General features: G+C 43.0%; 1 protein-coding gene across 2 annotated transcripts; it reads left to right on the top strand.

The window, feature by feature from the left end:
• The first annotated feature begins 322 nt into the window (after positions 1 to 322).
• Positions 323 to 19,578, top strand: pax3a (paired box 3a). 2 transcript variants are annotated; one of them, XM_073491172.1, is made up of 9 exons: positions 323 to 407; positions 871 to 1,106; positions 1,458 to 1,587; positions 1,832 to 1,975; positions 12,243 to 12,442; positions 13,010 to 13,175; positions 13,397 to 13,617; positions 18,280 to 18,543; positions 19,561 to 19,578. In XM_073491172.1, exons 1-9 carry the CDS (start codon positions 323 to 325, stop codon positions 19,576 to 19,578), a joined length of 1,464 nt encoding a protein of 487 aa, XP_073347273.1. The 2 variants fall into 2 exon arrangements, with proteins under 2 accessions (XP_073347273.1, XP_073347272.1); XM_073491171.1 differs by having other exon boundaries at positions 13,394 to 13,617.
• Positions 19,579 to 24,255: the final 4,677 nt, after the last annotated feature.

The raw sequence follows: 24,255 nt of genomic DNA, 5'->3' as shown, positions 1-24,255 counted from the left end.
CCCAGCCCCAGAACGTCCGGGTCTTTGGCCAATCAGGAGTGGCAGCGCGGAGTCAGAGGCGACAGCGAGCGCAGATAAAATGTTTGACTTCCATCCATCCTCTCAAACCATCCCCTCAATCCTCGCAGGAAGCGTCAGCAACCTGCACTTTGGTTTAAACTCGGATACCGACACTTCACCCATCGAGGCGACCTGTTACTGAGAACAGGGAGGCTGTGTGGAGAGAAAAAAGGCGAAATCTTACAACACAACAAAGGGATTAAAAGCGACGAGCAGAGAGGCAGCTCCGTCCACAACTGTTACCTGACGCACGGTCAGGATCATGACAGCGCTCGCAGGAGGTTTACCGAGAATGATGAGACCGACTCCTCACCAGAACTACCCGCGGGGAGGATACTCTCTGGAGGGTAAGACCGCCACCGGTTGCTGCTTCACAAGCTTGAATGTAGAAAAAGTTTGAGAGAAGTTCAGGAAAAGTTGACAAGCTCGAGTTGTGGGAAGTTTTAAACCATGTCCCTTTTACCAAACAATATAAAAACTATTCAGGGTTAAGTCTGGATTTCTGGTGTTTTGATTTTTAATTTAATTTATTTATTTATTAGGCCCAATTTGTTATTATCAGATATGTCGCTATGAAGAAAAATATTTGTTTTTTTCATGCCACTTGCAGTAAATTTCTTGGCTACGTCTTTTGCCACAATAAGATAGAAAATGAAAGTTTATTTGCACAACTCTGCAGAGCAGTTAAGTCTGATTTTTCATTTTTGATCTCAAGCAAAAACAGCCTTTTTAATAAATAAAAGAAAAAGAAAAGACAACAGCAAGCTTTCTGATTATTCAACTAATAAATCTCCACGCGCCGCTGTCCAGTCTCCACTCCCTTAGGACAGGGTCGGGTCAACCAGCTCGGTGGCGTCTTCATAAACGGCAGACCTCTCCCCAACCACATCCGCCACAAGATCGTGGAGATGGCCCATCACGGTGTCCGGCCGTGCGTCATCTCCCGTCAGCTGCGGGTGTCCCACGGCTGCGTCTCCAAAATCCTGTGCCGGTACCAGGAGACCGGATCCATCAGGCCGGGGGCCATCGGAGGCAGCAAGCCGAAGGTAGGAGATGAAGTCTGGAGAAATGATGGGAAGGATTTATAAGAAACTGAGCTTCATTTTTGAAAAGTTTAAACGCCATTTTCTGTCTAAATATCTGATTTTTGAAAACGAAAAACAAGCCACGAAGTTTAATGTTGGATGTGTTTTATAACTTGATAAAATTGGACTCTTCCCAGATAAATAATCTTTTGAATTTCTGTCTCACGTCTTCAGCCATTAATTCAACCTTTTAGTCTCGGCCTATAATAATAATAATAATAATAATAATAATAATAATAATAATAATAATAATAATAAATAAAAAAATAAAAACAGTGACTAACTCCTCTCCTGTTCTTCTTCCCATCGAAGCAAACCGCTTCTCCGGAGGTGGACAAGAAAATCGAAGAGTACAAGAGGGAAAACCCGGGCATGTTCAGCTGGGAGATCAGGGACAAATTACTGAAAGACGGGATCTGCGACAGGAACAACGTTCCCTCAGGTAGGCGACGGTTCCTGCACCTGAAGTGAATAAATAAAAAAAAATACTAGAAAGGATGTGAGAATAAATGTCATATATTTCATTTAAAAAAATCACAACTTTTATACCATTTTAATTAGACAAATTATAAGCTGAACTTTTTGCGTAAATGTTTCTATTTAAAGGACATATTTGTATATTTTTCTGTGCAGCTTCTATTCGTCCTGACATATTAATCATGTGTTTTCCATCGCTTTCCTCTCAGTGAGCGCCATCAGTCGCATCATGCGCTCTAAGTTCGGCGGAGTTGGGGACGATGATGAGGATGACGACGAGGTGGTGAAGAGGGAGATGGAGGAAAGCGAACCGCGGACAAAACACAGCATCGATGGCATCCTGGGAGACAGATGTAAGTGAAGCTCTGTGATTGTTGCGTCTTCGCTGTGTGCCTTATAAATGAACGAGGATGTGCCGATGTGGTTGTTTTTTTAATGGTCGGCGTCGAGTTAGACAGAAAACTTTAAATAATAATAATGATAATGATAATAATAATAACAACAATAATAATAATAATAATAATAATAATTTCTATTTGTAAAGGAAAAACCATGCCAGCTGTTTTCCTGCAGAGGAAAGTTAAATGCGTAAAAGTTTCAGGTGCTTTTTACGCATGCGCTCACGCTTCTGAGATTTAACAAATATGCAGAGATTTTTTTTTTTTCCTAAAGTGGATAATCAAACATTTGTCTAACTTCCAAGCCTGAGAATTTCTTTCCTTTCTTTTTACGCACACAATCGGACACTTGAGGATGAACTTCAGGGGACAAAGCGGGGAGAGTCCATTGAGACTCACACCTCAGTTTGACGAGCACAAAAGCCAAAGTGCAGTGAGCGGCTCAGTGGTGTACAAAAAGACGCCAGCGCCTTTCAAAATGGGCAAAGAAAGGGGGGAAAAAAGTGCGCTGACAAAAGGCCGGGAGAAGACATTATGAACCCGCAATGAGCGATGAATTATTCAGGGACAGCAATAGGCCCAGTGCGACCTCGTTTATAGACTGCTCAAAAAAGTGCCAATCTGAGCTGTTTCCCGCACTGTTTACAGTTTGTCACACAGGGAAAACACATGCGGGAGAAGAAGCTCAGACTTTCGGGCAAACACCTGTTGATTTACGACCTGTTGGGGTCTGAGGAGCGCTGCCGCAAAAGGGAAGGCTGCTGCTGGAGACATGATGGCGTCTGGAGTTAATCATTGATGAGTGGACTTGTAGAAACAGTGGTGCTGTTTTGGAGATATTATTCAATTACGCGCAGATTTATCCGTTTTAATCATTGTTGTAGGTTTATTTGTGTTCGGTTTTATTGTCCAATTTTAGGAGATTAAAAAATCGACCTGCAGAAAAAATCAAATAAAAATTAAGTTTACGCTCTTTAAGCATAAAATAAATCTGATAAAGATTCATCAAAATTGGACGGTGCCGTTATTATTTTGCGCACGGAGCTTTTGTCACAGTCTTTGCGCACTGAGCGTGACGCCTTCAGCCAGTGAGCGCAGGGAAACCCTTCTCTTCTCCCCACTAGATTAAATCCAAACCTTTTATTTCTCCCCACTTTCATCTCGGACAGAGTCCGCCCCTTTCCTTTCCGCCTAGGGCGCACACATTCATGCAATATATGTGGGCACATCCCTCTCCCTCTTCCAGGCCAGACGCATCCCTCAAACTCTTTTTTTTTTTTTTTTGCAATAAAATAAAAATAAAAGTAAAGATTTTAGAGAGGATAAAAAATCAGGATGCTTTTTAAATTGATCTTATTTTTGTTTAAAAATCTAAACCTTGAGGAAAACGTGCACTAAAGAAAAATGTATTTTCTTCTTCTTAATCTGGCATGAATTTGTTGAAAGAAAACAAATAACATTAGCTTTTTTTCACATCAAATAGGTGACATCCTCCATGCAAACAGCTCTGAGGTACTTTCCCCCCCATTGATATACAGAACAGCACTATTTCATTCTTGTGTCTCTTTGTGGAAGTGGTTGTTGTTTTTCTCTTTTATAGCTTCTTCATTAGAATGTGAAAAGGCCGGTTTGGGGACTGAGAGAGTGTCTTCTGGCCAAATATTGATTAAGTAGGTGTTTGCAGAGGCTATTGTTGTGCTGGAGAGAGGGCCTGTTGCTCTCTGCCCCTTTCTCCTCTACCACTATTGTTGGCTTTCCTTAAGTGCTAAGATCAAAGCTGACTCATTTAGATTTATTTGTCTGGGAAAAGGACTGCTAAGGTTTGTGGGATAAAGTATGCTGGGCAGCCCTGGGTCTGCATGGCATTAGCAAGTGGCTGGAGCATTGTGGGAAAGGGATGTTTGCTGGAATGAATCTGATGCTAACCTATTTATATCTCCTTTAACTGTTGAGTAATGGAGAGTTTAAACAACATGCGTGCTTGGAAAATTTCTCCATTTATCACATTTGTCCACAAAGCGGGAGAACATCCAGCTCGGTGCATCTCTTGCTAACCCATTTTTCAGAAACGTAACACTGCCAAGATTTTGTTTTTGCCATGAGCGGCGCTGAATTAATTGATAGCATCCTTCCCTCTATTTATTACTGTTAGCACTTTAGCCTCATTTAACTAATTAAAGCAACCCAAGTCATGAAAGAGGAGTAGCCACTCTCGCAGGATCCATTTATGGCAGTGGGGGTGAAGCAGAAGAAAAAGAAAGCTCAGAAATACAAACAGTCAAAGGGATAACTTTTCTTTAAAGGGAATCCTGCAGGGCCAAATTGAATGAGCCCAGCTCTTTCAAATCTGCCATGGTGAACGCAGTCAACATGTAATAATTGGTTTCATTGAGGTGCATTCCAACAATCTGCTGCCATTCTCCTGCCTCCATTGTCCGGGGGCAGGCAAATAGCCAGAGGGACAGGAGGAATCAAGTGCTGACAAAACATGAAAGATTTAGCTGCTTTTGTCAAAGGAGCTGAGTAGGACTTTGTTTGTGTAAATAAACTGGGTTACCGGCTCCCCGTGACGCTGGCATGGATTTGGAGTGAGGGAAAATTTGGAGAGCGAGGAGAGCAGGAAGATCATATTTGTGTTTTGAGAGTTTACCACATGTTAAAAGCAGACGAAGACGACGGTAGCAAACCTCCATGCGCAGCCGCTACATCCGAGTCACCTAATCCAATTTTCAAAGCTCAAAACTTACACCCTCGCGAGACATTTAAGAACATAAACAGATACATTTCCTTTACAGAGACTGAACACGCGGTGCAATAACCCACACGGGTAGATGTTTGAATTTCTCCAGCTCTTTGTTAGGGGTCCTCGCATTTCCACGGTGAATGAGTTTGAGATTGGAGGTTTAGAGCAGAGACAGGAGACAGAAGGCCTCAATGCAACCAGAGGAATGTCTGCTGGAGCCACATTTCCATTTTCCTCTCAGGGCTGGATAATGGAGAAATTTATATGTGGGCCTCACTCTGAGGTTTCCTGTGTTAATAGTGCTTATAATGCTGGTGTAGCCCTGTGGACTGCTGCGGAAAAACAAACCAGAGGTCAAAATATGTTTTTTGCCCCTGAGAGGATGAGATAGATAGATAGATAGATAGATAGATAGATAGATAGTTAGATAGATAGATAGATAGATAGAGTTGTGGGAAGTACTCAGATCCTTTTGCTTAAGTAAAAGTAAAAATATCATAATCTAAATATTAATCCATTACAAGTAAAACTTTAATTAAGCAAAACTACATAAATATTATTAGCTAAATGTACTCAAAGTATCAAAAGCACATACTACTGAGTTGATTAGTAGTACAGTGCATCATATCTAAAAAGTAACTAGTAACTATAAGTGTCATATAGTGTAAAATCGAAATAGAATAGAAATACTCAATTAAAGTACAAGTATGTCAGAGTTGTATTTAATTACCAGTGATGGAATGGAACTAAGTACATTAACTAAGGTACTATACTAATTTTGAGGTACTTGTACTTTACTTGAGTATTTCACTTTTCTGCTACTTTATACTTCCACTCCACTACATTTTGGAGGCAAGTATTGTTAATATTGTACTGCACTACATTTATTTGATAACTTTAGTTACTAGCTACTCTGCAGATTACATGCTGCATCAGAGCCAAAGTAGAACATTTTTTGATTAATTTATTTAATTGACAATCAGATTAAAAAAAAAAAAACACTGAAAAATATAACCGATAGTTAGACAGTATAGACAGATAGACAGTATACATACATATAAATATATGTATGACTTACTTTTACTGGTACTTTTGATACTTAAGTACATTTAATATAAAATACTTTAACTCAAATACTTTTTGTATGGGTAACTTTAACTTTCATCAAAGTAATATTTCAACATGATATCTTTACTTTTACTCAAGTATGACTTTTGGGTACTTTATACAACACTGTTAAGTACAGTACTTGAGTAAATGTACTCAGTCAAATTCAACCACTAGATCGATTGCTTAAGTAAAAGTATATGAGTTTTATCAGCAAAAGTACTTAAAGTATCACCGATTAAAGTACTCATTATGCAGAATGACTGTTTTATCATAGAAAATTATAAGAGTGAGTATTTCAATTTAGTTTGTCAATTTTAGATACTTTATATACGACTAGGTAGATTAATAGTACAGTGCATCATATCTAAAAAGTCACTAGTAACTATAAGTGTCAAATAAATGTAGTGGAGTAAAAAGCACAACATTTTAAAATTAAATTAAATAAAAATACTCAAGTAAAGTACAGGTATGTCAGAATAGTATTGAAGGACAGTACTTGAGTAAATTTAAGTACAAATAGAAACACCATAGTCTAAAAATACTCCATTACAAGTAAAGTCCTGAATTCAAAAGTACTTTAAGTAAAACTACACAAGTATTATCAGTAAAATGTGCTTAAAGTACTCATTATGCAGGTGTGTTATAATAAACATTTGTAAGTTCAAAGTAGTTTGTTAATGTGGATGCAGTTTTAGATAGATAGGTAGATTAGGAGTACAATGCATCATATCTAAAAAGTAACTAATAACTTTCAGTGTCAAAAAATGTAGTGGAGTAAAAAAAGTACAACTTTTTAAAATGACGTAAGTATGTCAGAATTGTATTTTAGTACAGTACTTGAGTAAATGTTTAAGTTCCTCCACTAGATAGATAGATAGAGTAGAAACAACATAGTCCAAAAATACTCCATAACAAGTATAAGTCCTGAATTCAAGTGATTAAAGTTAAATATTATTATCAGCAATATTTGTAAGCATATTTCAAAGTAGTTTGTCAATGTGGATGCAATTGTATATTAGTGGATAGATTAGGTAAACAGTCAAACATCTAAAAAGTAACTAGTAACTTTAAGTGTCAAAAAATGTAGAGGAATAAAAAGAAGAATATTTCTTTAATATTATGTGAAAGTTGGTGAAGTAGAAGTACAACATAGCATAAAGTAGACATATTCAATTAAAGTACAAGTATGTCAGGATTGTATTTAAGTACAGTACTTGAGTAAGTAGACAGACAGATAGATTACACACTCAAAACCTTTACGTTCTGTTGGCGTGATTCTCAAGTCTCCCTCTTTCTCTCAAAAAAAAAAAAAAAAAGAAAGAAAAAATCCACACTGGCTGATCTGCAACTGAATACAGACTCTATGCTTCATTAAAGCCTCTTTCTCTGTTGGCACCCACATTGTGATCCTCCAATATTAATTCAAAGGACAATTAATGAATGCAGGCCAACTTTGAAGTAATGGGCCGGGGTCCTGCCCCGAGCCGGCCCCTCGGCGCTGATGTACTCTCCGCATTCTCCCCACTAACCCCAGAGACACTGTGAAGTGACTGAAAGAGAAGCAATGAGCAATGGAAGGTCAAGGAGAGGAGCCCCAGCTGAAAAAGAACTCTCTATTTCCTTGGAAGTATTAGCCAAGCAAAACTCTGTGATGGGGAGGATAAAGGAGCGCGAGGAGAAAAGGGTCGGGGGGCGAGGGGACTCTGCAAAGAGGAGCACAATGGGATAGTTAATTGAGTAAAGCCAGACAGCGTTGTCAATCACTTAACTTTGTTTAGCCTCAGTTTTTGTGGAGCTGTTTCGTCCAGCACATTGCACATTACGGACACACCAGCACAACTCTGCTGCTGTTTTGATTAATGCCTTTTTTCCCCTGTCTGAACAAAGAAATCCACCTAAAAAGATCAGAAATTTAGGATATAAGATTTTAAGAAAAGTATGTTCCATGTTACAGCGTTTATTTGTCCAAACACAGGCGGTTAAAACGACAATAGACTCTGAAAGCCGGCTCGTAAAACCGAGAGAAATTCCCCATAAATGAGTGTTTTACACGTGGAATGCGGTGATGGCTTCTCTCTCTGTCGAGTGAAGTTTTGTTGCGGGGTCGGCGGTGAGGCCGTCTTTCGCTGCAGCGCTGCGCAGTAGCTGTGAAAAGGTCAGGGGCTAACCTAGGGTCACTTGACTGTTAAAACTATCAGGCCCCAGGAAAGGGAGGTTACGATAATGTTTGGGAAGAGATGACAACTGGCGGACTCCCCTAATATCAGATTGGTGAATCGGCGTCGAGTAAAATGCTGGTTGTTCTGAGCGAGCTGGTTAGTCTCCGTTTGACTGGAACGTGCGGCAGACTGGCCTGTTGCTTTGTCCCCGCGTGGTTTCTGCACTGTTGCTTTGTCCCTGCCCCGGGGGTGGAAATGCCACCGTGAAACTGTCACCTAACTGCACCACGGTGGAACTAAATAATAACCACCGCACACTGGGCACACATAATGGCCACTAAGGGCCATTTGTGGCTTTTTGTCGCTGCACCAATATTAGACAGAGATACATCTTTCAAAGTCATATCGCCGGCTATTTCTTTGTCCGTTAAGTGCCAGCCTCCTGCTCTTATTCGCTTTTCCGTCCATCACATCATCATCTCCCTCTCTCTTTCTCTCTATCTGTCCCCCCCCCCTCGCCTCTGTTTTCCCAGGCAGCTGCGGGTTCCTGGGGGCTCTTTAGCAAGTCAAGTGAGCAGCCCACTCGCCTCCATTTTTTTCCCCTAACTGTTAACCCCAGCTGAGCCCATAAGCTGTCAGTTAACTATTCTTCTCCCTCCAGTGCATCTGCTCGCTCTGGCTCTATATGTGGCGTGCCACTATTTTATTCAGTGGCCCACTCGCACTGTGCTCCGTGGCCTGAAAGGGCCAGATCTACTTCCCTGGGCAAATAACTAGTTCATTTGTCTCTTCTGCCCTTTGTTTTGTGTTGCGAACACATGTCACCAGCTCAATTACCTTCTCTATTAACGGCCCCTGGAGGAAGGGCTAGCCAGCCCCTAGCAAGGCAGGACTATAAACTGCCCCATATGCTCCGCTTCTCTTTCTCTTTCTCACTGAGGCTCTTCATCTCTTCCCCCTTCCTCTCAGTTCCACTTTCCGTGTTTTTCTCCCTTTTACCCTTCTTTACTCTAATATCTGATTTCATTATCTCTCACTCTTTCTGATGCTCTTTCCACCTCGTTCATTTTTCGCAATTTCAAGCTACGTGCGTGAATTTGTGCGCACGTACATGGGTGTGTGCGTCTGAGCATGTCTCTTTATATTAACATCTCTGAAGCGGATGGGAGGGGGATGAATGCTTGGCAAGGCGAGGCCCGGCCGATGTAGACTATGCGGTAAACAAGAGCAGTCTTTATTCCCACAGTTGGAGTCCTCGCTTGTTTTTTTTTGTTTTTTTTGTTCGGGCCTGTTTGAGGCTGTACTGCTGCAGGTGAAGCTAATGGGACTGGACGTTCCTGAAGTTCACATCTGTGACCCTCTGGAGTTTATCTTCCCTGCCTGTCAGTCTCGTCTCTTGATCGATAAATGGTTCTGTTTACCTCGAGCGGTCTGTGCGCAGCGCCGTCCTTTTTTTCCTGCTGATGTTTGAGTGCGTGTGCAAAAAAAACCCACCTGTAAATGCACTTATTCAATTTTACTCCGCTCAGAAAAAGGAACCTGTTGAATTCACTTGTTGAATCAAACCCTCCTAACTTACATAAATGCTCCACTGTTCTATCCAAACCAACTTTGTTTTTGGTTTATTAACCGACATCTTACTTTGTTTTGAAAGGTCTATTTTATGAATGATTCTGCAGCAGCCCCCAATTTCCACTTGAGGGATAATAATCTATCTTTTTATTAAGACTCTTGTCGGAGCCGCGGCCAAACTGTGAGCAGCTATGGAGTATTTTCAGCTCCCTGGTGCTTTAGCTGCAGCGTAAAATTTGATTTGGGTGTTTAAGTAAGGAGGTCGAGGCCTCCCTTTTGTGTGTTTAGTATCCTCCTCTGCCGTTTGTTGCGGGGAATGTGTGGGAACAACCCTCTCGCCGTCAGCGTGCCTTAAAATCGATCCACGGCGGCGTTAAGAGCCGTATTTGAAGATGTCAAAGATGTGGCTGCAGTGGCGGGTGAAAGAGAGGAGTGAAGTGAATGGATGAGACGGAAGGGACAGGTCCAACTTTTTAAGAATGAGCAGCGCCCCCGTTTCTCCTCGGCTTCCCCCAGCATCCTCTTCAGGTGCCTTCAGCCTCCCATCTCCTCTCCATGTCAACCTCTTCAACTGCCCCATCCCCCCGGCTCTGTGCCCCTCAGGCCGTGGAGGGAGGGGATGAAGGGGTGCTCCCCTGCTGTGCCCCTCCACAGCCCCCAGTGGCCCTTCTCTGGACCCCTTTGTGCCCCCGCCTCCCTTCTCCCTCCCACCCTTCATTCCCCCACTCAGCCCCTGGCCCTACAGCCCCCATCTCACCCTACAACACCCCCCCCCCCACTCCCCTGCTGGGCAGGTGACAGGCCCCTGAATGCGGGCCCGGGCGTCCCTGATGGCTCCTACAGATGGAGCGTGGTAATCGGCCCAATAGAGCCCTGCCACAGGCTTTTCCCTGCTAAGATACAAAGGCTTGGCCACATCACTTCCAAAAAAAAAATAAAGACAGAGAGTGAGGAGAGAGGAAGAGAGCAAAAGAGAAAGTGCAAGCCAGAGGATGACAAAAGCAACACTGTCATTTGCCATTAAGGGAGCGTCTGTGACGGAGTGTTTTCTCTGTAGTTACTAATAATAAAAATAGGGAGGGGAAAAAAAAGAGAGGGAAAGACAGAAATAAAGGGGGCGAAGGAGGAGAGATCCACCCCCACCCTGCAGTTAACATGAGTTACAGTGCCGATGGGGAGCTTTCTCCTCTCGGAGGAGTTTTATGAGCTCCCTTTCCCTCCCCTCAAGAGTCTTTTCGTTTCTGCGCCGTCATTGCTTCTCTGTCTTCTTCTTTTTTTCTCTGTTTACTCCGTCTTTAAAATGGTAATGACGTTGCATGTTACCTAGCTTGTAGTCCTCTCCTTTGCTAGTTCCCTAATCCCAACAATATTGATGTTTAGAGGAAAAGTATCACGTTTTATTCTCACGCTGTGTGGCCTTCTCCCTACGCCTGTTGTGTTATAAAAAAAATTTGCTCCGACTGCTCTCAGGCCACATCCTTGCCTAAACAAACCACATCCAAAACTCATAGTGCACGTTCCAGGAGTGTTTGAGCATCCAGCCAATCCTCCGTGAGCCTCTATGCCAGCGTGGCGCCCTCGGTTCAGATGTAATAAAGAGCTCTTCTCAGCGGCATCAGAATCTTGTGTGTGCCGGCGGTCCCGGAGCACAGCAGCATTCCCAGGGAGCAAATCCGTGTGTAATGCCTGGTCAGACGCACACTGGCAACCGGCACAAACATTTCCTGCTTGGCTCAGGAGGCTCCAGAGTTAAGGGGAGATTCCTGCTAACCCCCCCTCCATGTCTGACTTGGCACTTTTTAATTAAAGCTTTAAATCTGGAGGGCAGAGGGAGTATGAGCAGTCCGGGGAGACAGAAGCTGAGGCCTTTTCTGTCGCTTACACCTGCTTATTTATTCTCTCTAAGTTTAGGTGTTTGTGGAAAAGGTGCAGTGAACCTTCCTCATGAGGTTTAAGAGGTCTCCCTCGGGTGGATTTGGGAGTGGATTCCAACTCTTTCTGTCTTGTGTCCATCTGTGTTTGACACATTGTCATGGACCGCGTTCATTGAGCGGCCGAGACGCAGCAGATGCATGCTTGTGCGTACGACTGAAATGGGGGACTGCGGACATGTAATGGCGCACAAAGGCAGGCTGTCACGCTAGTTTGTGGCGCCTAATCATTATTTAATAGATGGGCAACCTCCCCCCCGAAATGCAGCAATGGCCCTCTGTCTCCAGTCTCAAGCCTTCATTGATTCCCTTCTTCTGCTGAATTAGATCCCAATAGCTGTCTCCCACTCACCCAGTCGCTCTCTCCTGCTCTCAACTGAACAAACAGATTAAAGAAGCACCTGCGAAAAGGCTGCCTGCTCTTCACTATGGGACCCTATCGACGTAGCGCACAGCATGGCTAGGACTGGGAGAGACACAGTGTCCCAGGGAATAGATGCCCCAGAGGGATCTAGTCCTCTTTAATCCGTGTTCAAGCAGCTTCTGGCTTTTGATCCCCTCAGGAACCACTGAGGAGTTTAAGGCAGCAGGAGGACACAATCTAAAGTTGCTCTGTACCATGTGTTGCACTCAGCATAATCTGTCCATTGTGCCCCCAGCTTTAGTATTTATCCTAAAGTTTTCCTATTTTGTTTGTGCCATTCCAGCCAGCCACTCGGACGAGGCCTCCGACGTGGACTCCGAGCCGGGCCTGCCCCTGAAGAGGAAGCAGCGCCGCAGTCGGACCACCTTCACGGCGGAGCAGCTGGAGGAGCTGGAGAGGGCCTTCGAACGCACGCACTACCCCGACATCTACACGCGGGAGGAGCTGGCTCAGAGGGCCAAACTGACGGAGGCTCGAGTTCAGGTTAGACACACGCCGCGCCGTCACACTCTTGTGTAGATGTGTCAGCCTGTCATGGATATGTGTCATGTGGGGGCGTTAAATTGCCTTGGGATGTTGCCACACATTCCTTACAGCTATTAGACATTAGACATGTGTCCCTCCTCATGTCTCACCACCCCCACCCCCCTCCACCAAATGTACAGAGATGCACTGTGCCCACTGTGTATGAAGACAGATTGGCATTTTTTGTCTGATTCTCCGTGTAAAGATCCCAAAAATAGACGCCTGATTTAGACAGTGTGCTAATATAGGCTTTACCAGCTGTGAGAGCCCTCTGGCGTTCGCCTCTGAACTCGGTGACATGCAGTAGCACACAAAGATGTAATGTCTGTGGTTTCACTGCACGCGCCAGATGTTAAGATCTCTATCAGTTCAGCTCCTTGTAATGGGAGGCCTTGCACACACGCACATAAATTCACAAGCACACACCCTCTCACAAATACAGATGACCATAAACTGAATGTGCGCCACAGCTGAACTTATTCCATTTGGTAAGCAGATAAATAAACACTCTTTCTCTGCTTCCAGGTGTGGTTCAGCAACAGAAGAGCCCGGTGGAGGAAGCAAGCAGGAGCCAGTCAACTGATGGCGTTTAACCACCTCATCCCCGGTGGTTTCCCTCCGTCAGCTATGTCAGGCCTGCAGCCCTATCAGCTGTCCGACAGCCCCTACACTCCAACTTCTATAGCTCAAGGTGGGTTCAGCCACACATTCACGCTTCAGGATGTTCACAATCACTCCAGTTGAACAAGAAATCCTTTGGAAACAGTAAATAAATATATATAAGGCTTATAGATATAAAAAGTATACTATAGTATACTAGCACTAAAGGCTAAAAACAAGAAGAAAATTAAGCATATTTTGTTAATCTCATGACAACATTGGATTTTAAGGAGCACGTTTTATTCCCAGCAGCGTCCGAGCAGCCCAGTACAGTCCACAGACCGCAGCCCCTGCCCCCCACCTCTGTGCACCAGAGTGGGCTCAGCTCGTCAGCGGCCTCTCAGGATGGAAGCTCCGCGTACTGCCTGTCTTCTGGACGTCATGGCTTCTCAGGATATTCAGACAGCTTCGTGGCCCCGACGGGACACAGCAACGCCGTCAACCCCGCCATCAGCAACGGCCTCTCACCACAGGTTCGTCTCCACACCCAGTATTAAAACACAACGCACAAAACCTACGAATATCTGCAAACCCCACACATATGCTGTCATACTAGGAAACAGGACACCAAACGCACCATATGGAAGGATAATGACAAACACAGACACACACACACACACTTCGACCTCCGAGGTGTCATTGAGGTGACATTGATGAAAACCTTGTTAGGCTCGAAAACACGGTAGCTTTTCATTTCTGTTTATTTCGACGGGTCGTTTGATGAATTTAAAATGTGGCAAACGTCAGTCTTCTGGGAGGGAAGAAGGACCAGACATGAGGACGGATGTATGGATGTCGGATGATGACACAAATCAAAACTGAAAAGACAATTATGGTCGATTACACAGTCATCAGTGTCCATCAGTGGCTCCCTACCGGCCCAGAAGATGGACTAACAGGCGGAAAACGAGCTTTTAACCGCCACAAAGGGTGGCCGGCCCACATGCAATGCATGCTGGGTACTAATTCCCATGAGAGAGAATCTCAGACTCCTGTCAGGCACTGATAAAAAACTGCCTCAGGCGGGTTTGTTACTGTGTGAACGCCTGAGGATGTATGTATATTGAAAAAGAGAAGATCTTTGTTGTGGCTGCCAGGGTGCACGGTCAGGAAGTGGTAGGTGGCACCATTGTGGCTGAAGGTATAATTGACTGCTTTGATATATGACAGGAATCTGAATCCTCAAGAATCAGCCACATTTACTTTCAAAACATTGTTCTTTGGGTGTTTTTATTTTCTATCTGGACAGATAACATTGTAGAGAGAAAGACATCAGTGGTCCACAGTTTGAATCTTCTTTCATTTGAACTTTAAAAACTTTGTCCGTCGTGCAAACCTGCCCTCGTGTAACTGAGCGCACGGCTGTGGCGCGAGTTCACACACCCACAGGGTCACCGAGTGACTTAAACTCCAATAAAGAGGCCAAAGGTGGTGTGGCCTCGTGGATGGTTTCGGCATTAACCTTAGCGGGGCAGCTCCGTACAGAATGGACACCTCATCTCGTGCCTGGAATGTTTTCTCAGTCTGGAATTGCAATCACGGAACGTTCCAGTGTCTTAATTGATTGGAATGAAGTAATCTATCCCCTTGTAACATAGTGTGTAATTTATGCAAATGACTCACTTTGTTGCCTAATTTGTTTTAATTCATGTAGTCATTGCAGCTGTTTGAATGTATATTGCGATACAGTTTTTCTCCATTTCGGATGAGGATAGAATTAATTCCCTGGTTTTAACTTAATAAGAGGGAGGAAATGAGAATTGATTAAATTCTGTGACATTGATAGTTAATACATGAAGACCTCTCTGCACTTAGAAAACTTTACCGCTTCAATTTTCTCGGATAGCTACGCAGCTTGGTCCGTTTTATATTAAATCCTCCCTGGAATTGCCTGGTTATCTGAACTCTGAATCTGTCTATAAAAGTTACTCTACACTATCTACTTTTCTGTATCCAGCAGAGGATTCAGAGGTTCAGTCCACTCCAGATATGGTCACATTAGAGCGCCGCAGAGTTTTGATATGGATAAGGTTTACTTTAGATAGGTGATATTGTTGTCTGAGCAGTTAGCTCTGTATTCGGAGCTTCAGTCGGCCCACTGGTTTCCCCGTGGTGCGGGATCTGTGGCGTCTCACTGCTGATCTGGTGCATACCAAAGGAACCCTTTCTCACCATGGAAGCGAGCGGCCGGGATTTGCACCCCCCTGAGACCTAATCCCCGGAACAACCTCAAAACAGACACCATCGGGGGAACTGGCTGCCGTTTTCAGTTGCAGACGGCGAGTGCATGGACGTATGAGCGTGTAGATAGACACAGAGCGTCTGGCAGAAACAAATACGTACCATACACTGCTGTTATGAATAAACACCACTGGATAACCAGGACAAACTGTTTCCATGAAGCCACGAGAAAACTTTATATTTAAGTTTTTATACTTAGCAATTATTTAATGAATTAAATCTTTTAATAAACAATACAAATTACATTACAGTTTGTGTAACAGTCTGGCAATAATTGAGAAATAAACCAAGTATAAAGTAATTACCAGGTACTAACTTAGTAATAACAATGGGTTAATCTCAGTAATGTTAGACATAATTTAAACAGGGTAATAAGTGAACAAAAACAAAAGGTAATAATGGTTGTAAACATATAAATAATTAAAAACATGTACACAGCATAAACAGTATCAGTTTTTTTGTTTATAAACAGGTAATTTAGCCTTCTGCAGCCGTGATGCATGGCTGTCACGTACAAACAAGTGTTTCATGTTACGTTTGCTGAAGTGCCGTCCTTAAGTACAATTTGAAGGTACTCAAGTTTAAATTCAGTTCAATTCAATTTCAATTTTCTCCTACTAGAGCCGAAGAATTTTAAATTAATACATTTTATTGGAAATCGTAATTACAGAAATGCTGACTATACATACATGCATGTACATACATGTAAATGTATGTATAATTTACTTTTACTTGTACTACTGTAATACTTGAGTACATTTAATAGCAGACACGTTAAGACTTTTACTCATGTACTATTTGTATTTTTGACTTATTTTAACACAACAACAACATCTTTACTCTTGCTCAAGTATGGTAATAAGTCACAGCTTGCCTATAATATAGTTAAAAAATATATTACGTCAATTTTATTAGGTTATTACCCCTTTAATGACCGTGTTTAATCTAAATATTGCATTTTATTGTTAACAGGCGTTACCAAAATATCATTACCAATATAATTCTATCTTTAAACATATTTTCCCACTATTACCCTTTGTTTGTGGCCTGGCCTTTTTACCCTGTTGTATACATTTCAGTGTAACATTACACCAAAATACCCATTGTTAATACCAAGCTATTACCTTGTTAATAATTTAGGTAATTACATGGTATTACTAAATAATTACCTCTTTATTACCAAACTACTACCATGTTATTACTGAGCTGTAATGTATAGTGCTTCCACAAATTCTTCTGACACTTCAAGGAAAGGAAACACTTAAAGCAGCATGAAGCTTTGTGGACTGTGTATTTTCATGGCATCTTAAACATATAAATACTCAAACTTTAATGTACTCAGTGTGCAGTGGATGTTTGCATTTGACAGCATATCACGCATCCTTAGCAGCGAGAGAAATAATGCTTTAGTGGTAGGCCGCATTGATGTGTTTGTCAGATGTGTGAGGTCAGATCACTTTGACAGACCAGCTGTAAATTACATACATTACAGGAGTGTGTGTACATGTGCATATGTGTGTGTGTGTGCCAGCTGGCTGTCAGTCGCATCTCTCCGGGATGTTTTAAGTGTGTGTTTGGTTCCGTGTTCTGCTTCAGCTCTATTTTCTCCTACATGGTCTGTAACTCTTGTTCGCTCTTCAACTTCACTTTTTTTGTCAGACGTTTTCATGACTTTGCTTCTCACGCAAACCTTTAGCGTGCAGCTGTTCACGATGTATCACTGATACCCCTACAACCCTGACATCAGAGCAAAAAATGCTTATATTACAAATGGCCGTGCACACACACACACACACACACAAACACACACACACCTACAGTTAAACACACAACCCCACACATAGGAGAGGTAGCGCTTACACACACACATACACAAACACAACCCACTCCTCGTTCCCACGTACCCTTTGGCCTCTTCACCCCGGCCCCACAAGGACACGGTGATTTTAGGGCATCAAGAGAAAGTGAGAGAGGAGAAGAGACAGTAAGAGAAGGCACATAATCTGTTTGAATCCAACCCAAAACACATCACATTCTCAAAAATATGGAGTTTAAATAGTGCTCTTACATTGCCAATGTCATGATGAGCAAAACTAAAAGTGGAAAAAATATAAAAATATCCTCTCCATGCATAAATTTGACAGGATAACTCGAACAAATAACAATGGCTGGCTAAGTTGTTGACCTTTTTAGCCACCGTCAGCCCCTCAATCAGTCAAGCAAGGGAAAGGGAAACCACATGTGCGAGGGAAGCCAGTAATAATGTTTTTCTGACATGAACAAGGAGAGAGACGTACACTTGAGCCCACCTGAGTAGCGCGGAAAAGTTAATCGAGTGGTGTAAAAAGAAATCTATTTTGAGTGAATGAATTGGCTGTGTATTTACTTTATGGGGAAGTTAAAGTAAAGTGTGACCAATTTACTTTGAGATATATTTTATTCTGATTTTTTATGGTATGACTAGAAAAGAAAGACGGGGAAGGACAGCTCTCCAATCTGACTTCTTAACATTTCCACATGGACATTTTGGGCAAGACTCTCCTCTTCAGATGCTTTCTGTTTTACATATTTGCCAGAGTACACACTGGAGAAGTGCGTCTTGCCCCAAACTTCCTTGTGGTCAGGAATGAGATTACATCAGAATTACCAAGTAAAGTAGAATATCACATTTAAATTGTAGGAGCTAAACTGTTTTAACAACTTTAAATTATTAGTCTCCTTCACTTGGTCATTTTGGTTTCCTCAATTCCTCAGTGAGGTCTTCATGGTTCTATCCTGACTCGAGTGCATCGTGTCTCGTTCCAACAACAACAAAAAAATCTTTATATTTGTGTCTTTCCTTCTTTATCCTCTTCACTTCTAATAACCCAGTTTCCCTCCATGTCCCCCCTCAGGTGATGGGCCTATTGAACCCAGGTGGAGTGCCACATCAGTCCCAGAGTGACTTTGCCCTCTCCCCGCTGACCGGAGGTCTGGAGCCGAACGGTGGCATGGCTGCCAGCTGTCACGGCTCCCAGCGCCTGGAGGCTCTACCGGGCCTGACCAGTATGCCCACCCTGCCTAGCACCCAGTCTTACTGCCCACCGTCCTACACCTCCCCGGCCTACGCCATGGACCACCATCCATCCTACCAGTACGGACAGTACAGTCAGAGCAAGGTGAGCTTGAAATACACTGTTTACTTAACTGGTGTTTAAAGACTTTACTGAATTTAAATGATCTATAATTGATTAGAGGTTATGTTCCTTCTCTGACCCCTGACTCAGTTTATATTTTCAAACCCACGTTAATTGCGCAGGCTCCTCTGATGAGCGAGCTTCTCAAATCACCCCGTGCTCTGCTGAAATTACATGTATGTTAGAGCGCACTCGTGGCCAGGTTACCTCAGTTTACATTACCATCATCCGCCTGGCCACGTGGCTGGGCCTTATCCCATCATGCACATTTTTGCACTCGCTGTCCTTTCGTGACCTCGTGTGATGAGCTGTGCCCATCAAACCCTCAGCGCGGCTCACCTAGCCATGTAATGACCCCTGTGTAACAGAGATAGCTGCCCAAATGAAAGGAGCCACTTCCCAAAGCGTGTTTGACAGGAGGGAGGGGTCGTGGCGGTGTGTGTAGCTGGGGCTGATCTGAGGTACACTACCACATGTTGACTGGCCCATCAGTGGCAACATCTTGATGTCATTAATTTAGCCAGTGCTGGGAGAGCCCGCTTGTAGCTATCAGGGGTTTGTGTGTGTCTGTGAGCACAGGCATGTATGTGTGTGTGTGTGTGTATAAAAGGGGCTGTTTAACAGGGGGCGATTATGGCCCTTGGCAGGCCCGGATTAGAACCAGGTGTCCCACTGGAGGTCAGATTTAAAGTTGTTATTGATCAGTGGAGCAGAGCCAGAAATCCAGGCTCAGGCTCGGTCTCGGGCTAGTTTTACCGACCACATTAGGTTCAAAGAATGTCTGAGAAGATTCCCAAAGCTCTTCACCTGTTTTTTGAGTTTTATTATTTAACCTAGGACCCCAGTTTTCAGTCTCACCTGCTATCATCTGCTCTTAAACACCTCTTTCACCTCTCATTTAACTTCCCATGTCACACTTTTGTTGACCATCAGGGGATTTAAAGCTGAAGAATCTCTCTAACCCTCCTCCTTTCTTTTTTTTCTTCTTGTTCTCCTCAGGTGCCTTTCATTATATGAAGCCCCCAACACGGCCGGAACAGGAGGCTTCCCGGCCGGTCTGACATTCATCGCCAGAGACAAACACCCCCAGCCCCAAGAACAGCGACAGAGAGGTTGAAGGGGTAGAAGTTTTTTCTCCTTCAGCAAGGGGGAACCAGTTGAGATGGAGGTGTAGTGACGGCGATGGAGGGGGTTGACCGGAATAATTAGGACCAAAGGCGCAGCCTCTCCTGTTACCTGGCAGTCGCTTTGCTTGTGCGTCACGTCATGCTCCAAGGACCAAGACCTGGTTCGTCGTCCACGCTCAAAGGGGAAAAGGAGCGGGGTGGGGAAAGGGCAGTAAATACATTCAAGATTGTGTATTTGATTTTTGTAATAAGCGGCAGAGATGCAAGTTGAGGTGGACTCGGCGAGCCCCCCCCCGTGCTTCTCTTCATCACGGTGTCTTAGGAAAATAATATTTACTGTACATTGATGTGATTCTTGTGTAAAGACATTGGAGATGAAAATGCGACTACACCGGGAGAACCAGCAGAAAGCCGACGTGGAGTCATAGTGAAACCACTGCAACCCAAAGAAAGTGCAATACATTCATACCTCATATGATGTAAATTAACACGGATCGAATGCCCCCTGATTATACCCTCTCTCTTTCTAATGTCATTAATACTGGGTTGTGTGCATTGATCAATCAGGGGAAATCATCGAGCGATGACAAATAGCAAGCGTAGTCATGATGTCATGAAGCCAAAAAATTCTCTGCCAGTGAATACATTATTCAGTTGGACAGTTAATTTTAAATTGTTTTTTTTTTTTTTTTTGCATGTGTTAAATTAGTTCTCACCACAAACATGCAAACATTAGTTCCATTTCTTATTTATTTAGTGTTGTTAAAGCGTTCTGTCTCCTCTGTGCGTCTTGTATTAAGCTCTACCGAGTGCTTAAGTCTTACACAATGTTCATTATACATGTTTTACCTTTTTGTATAATTTTCATTTACATTGGCGTAAAAATGATTTTGTTGTAAGAAGTTTTGTGTACAATACAGCACTATTTACTATTTATAATAAACTGTATAAAAATGTAGAAAGTTTGGACTGAGTGGGTGTCATGTTATGTTATGGGGTAGCTGCCATTGAGACCTCATGACCTCATGTTTCTTCAAATGTGTTTCTGACCACGGTGTAGAGAGTACTGAAAATAACTTAAATATTACTCAAGTACAAGCAAAAGTACTGTTATTAAATACTACTTAATTAAAAAGACAAAGTATCTTCTCAAACCCTGCTCAGAGTATTAGTTCATTGTTAACCATTGATGTTTAATGCATTACCGATAGCAGGCATTCAATCAAAGAGGTTTCTGTTTTTCTAAATCTTCAGTTAAATTACTCCTGCTCTGTTCTGCTCAGTGTTCATGGTCGCCGCTCCGAACCTGCTTCAGAGTTTTGTGTTTGTTGTCCGTATGTCAGGCTTTTCACTGTCTTCTTTGTGATCAAACAGCGTAACTGGCTACAAAATGCAGATGAGAGGTTTAGATATTAATACAAATTTTACTCAGTCACCTATTATGATTTCAAAAGTGACTAAGTGGATTACATGGTGTATAAAAGTAAAAGTAATTTACTGTAATTACTGTAATTTGAGTAGTTTGAACTAGTCACTTCCATCCCTGGTTCCTGAGGTGTTCACATTCTATAATTAAAAGCTTAAAGTCATTTTTGTAGCAAATGTACTAAAATCACAATCAGTAGAGTGCAAACCTCCCTCAAGGCCCAACAATCCCCTTTAATTAAATTAAGCCTAATCCAATATCCAATAAAACATATTTAAATCTGCTAGGTCTGGATTCTTATTTTGATCCGCATCAAGTGCACTCACTAATAGATACCAGCCACCAAATGCGCTTAATTTTTTTTTTTTTTAATCAAGATCCATGCATTATTCCATGAGAAATAAACAAAAATCTCACCATGTTAAAGAAAGTGGGAAATAATTCCTGGATCCTTCCGTTTATCTGGATCCACACTAGAAGTTCACGGGGTCTATCCTGGACGTAGACCCATCCTCCATCCAAGTTTCGTGGAAATCCATTTCGGTAGTTTTTGTGTAATCCTGCTGACAAACCAACCAACAAATGAACACAGACAAAAACACAGGCATTTTTCGGCAGTGGAGAAAAAGGATTTTAAACACTATTCAGACTGGGATGTAAGGAAATTAAATTTAGTTAAAGTATAATTGATATTTTAATTGATTTAACTCAATAATTGATTTTTGTTCAAACTTCTATGAGAGTAATGAGGGGTGCCCTGGTGTACTCAAGGCCTCAGTATCACTAAAATTCTGTCTACGGCCCTGTTATTTACAGAATCTTCCTTCCTTCCTTCCTCCCTGCCTCCCTCCCTCCTTCCTCCCTCCCTCCCACCCTCCCTCCTTTCCATTTTAAACAGGCCAGCTGTTTCCCCCCTTCTATCTGAATCCAGATGAGCAGGATGGTGACAGTACCTTTCCTCCGTGAGCAGCATCCCCCGTGCACACTCCTGCAGCCCTAAATTATAAGTATATCCCCTTTAATAAACACTCCTTTTGGACAAATTCCTGCTCCCTAGGGGCTCCTTCACACCCCTTAATGACTAAAGCAGAGCTGCTATAAATTATAGGAGCACAGCGGCCCACAGTCACACCAGGACATCAGTCACCGACATGGCTGCACAGGGTTCAGAGGGGTTTTGGCTCTTGCTGCCAAACTAGAAATGAAAACACTGTTCACCCAGTTGGCAGACTCCTCAAAAGGTTACAGATATCACCGCCACGTTTTTATCACTCCCTTTTTTTTCTTTTCTTTTCTTCTGGAGGTTTTAGGGATGCAGCTGCCCATGTCACTCATGGTGTGTGAATAAAGTGAATGTTTGTGTTTCAGAAACATTTTGGACATTTTTTTTCCGGGCTTGTTTTTGTGTGTCAGCATGTTTGTTTGTGAGATTTTTGCTCGTTGTCTCAGAGCCAACACATAAGATCAAGGCGAGATCACATTTCACTATTTTCTTTACTCTGAAAACTTCTTCTTTTTTCTTTCTACAAGTGCTCAACTTGTAAGACACAATGATTGAAAAAGCCAAAGGGGCTGCTTTGGAGCGGAGTGTCAGTCAAGCAGCAACACACTGGAGACAACTTAACCTCTGACCCCAACACTCTTTGAAATGAGTAGACTACTTGACCGGAGCTGACAACAATCCAAGCGTCTCTGCAGTTTCCAAGCCCCCAAATTGAAAGTGAGGGGAAGGGGCACAAAGAGAGGAAAAAATAAAGTTTTAGATAGGAAGAAGAGTTAAAAGGTGGCTTTAGAAAAACAAGATGAGCCAGAATGTCCTTCAAGTATTGTAATCTAAGAGTTATTTCTGATGAAAACTAAATCACTCTGAGGTCATAGTTGTGCCTTTTATGATATTTTGGCTGCATCCAATCGGGCAGCAAAGAAGTGGGCTTTATCTCTGAAATACCACCTTATCAAGTCTCTTGAAGAGTGGGTGGATGACTCACAGCGTGCCTTTCCTAAAGTAGTGAGTGGCTGTCTCTTACACTTTCCATCTGTCGTCCTTTCTCGGTCGCGCTGGTCTCTTTTCTAATGTTTCTGGTTTATTTTGTTTCCGTCAAAACTCTGGTATGAAACACATGAACCGGACCCTCCTGCTTCCTCTGCTCTCCAGATGCCAGCAGATCCTGGAGGACACCGGTGTCGACATCGACGGGCAGCAAATCAACGTGACTGCCTCCAACAGCACGGTGAGCCCTCCGCCAAGCCCGACGTCCACCATCTCCAGCTCCAGGGAGACTTACGACAACGCTTACTTTTACATCCTGATGGTCATGTTCTTCTACTCCTTCCTCGCCATGACGCTTTTCAAGTGCTTAGGCAGCGACGAGGACAAAAAGGACCCCTATGAGGAGTTCATAAGCGGTGGGCAGCCGTCAACGCAAAAATTCAACACAGGCCACATGGAGGAGAAGTTTTACTTTGAAGACGAGAGCAGCCTGTGAGCCATGGGCTTTTCTGAGGAGAAAGGAGGGAGGGTATGAACACATGAGGGAAGATGTTTTGACAGTCACCAAGCCAGAAAAACGTCAGTGTGGACTACTCAGGCAAGACCTGCTAGTGATTTTGGGGAAACCTGTTGTAAGTTCATTTTTTTTTTCCCCCCTTTTCTCCCCCGTCCAATCTGACAATCAGAAATCTCACGCGAGCAGGCAGGCAGGCAGGAGGAGACGGCTGCCTCTGATGATCTGAGAGAAGGGTGGAAACATGGAGAAGTGTGGGTCAATGGCAGGCCGGAATCTCCTCCTGTGAGGCCCAATCAGGATCAATAACAGCGGGGCCTTCAACATGCACTCACCGCAGGGAACCAGGGATACCTAAACAGACGGACGGTTTGGACAACATGGACAGTGTGTGTGTGTCTGTGTGTAAGAGAGAGAGAGAGTATTGACCTGCCATTGGATTTTCCATTTCTCTTAATTCAATTTAACTTATGAACATACTGAACAAATTAGATAAGGGTTATTATTTTACTGCATTTTGGATAAAGGCAGTTTTAAAAAAGGGGGGCGCTATGTAGTTTTGGAGAAGAAATTCAAACTCAGATTTTTAATAATGAGGTAATAATACAAACTCAGAAATATTTTTTTTTTCCATAAC

Source organism: Pagrus major, chromosome 21, assembly GCF_040436345.1.
Source record: "Pagrus major chromosome 21, Pma_NU_1.0".
NCBI classification, from domain to species: domain Eukaryota; kingdom Metazoa; phylum Chordata; class Actinopteri; order Spariformes; family Sparidae; genus Pagrus; species Pagrus major.
Note: the sequence above shows the minus strand (reverse complement) of the source record. Positions and strands in the feature narration are given on the sequence as shown.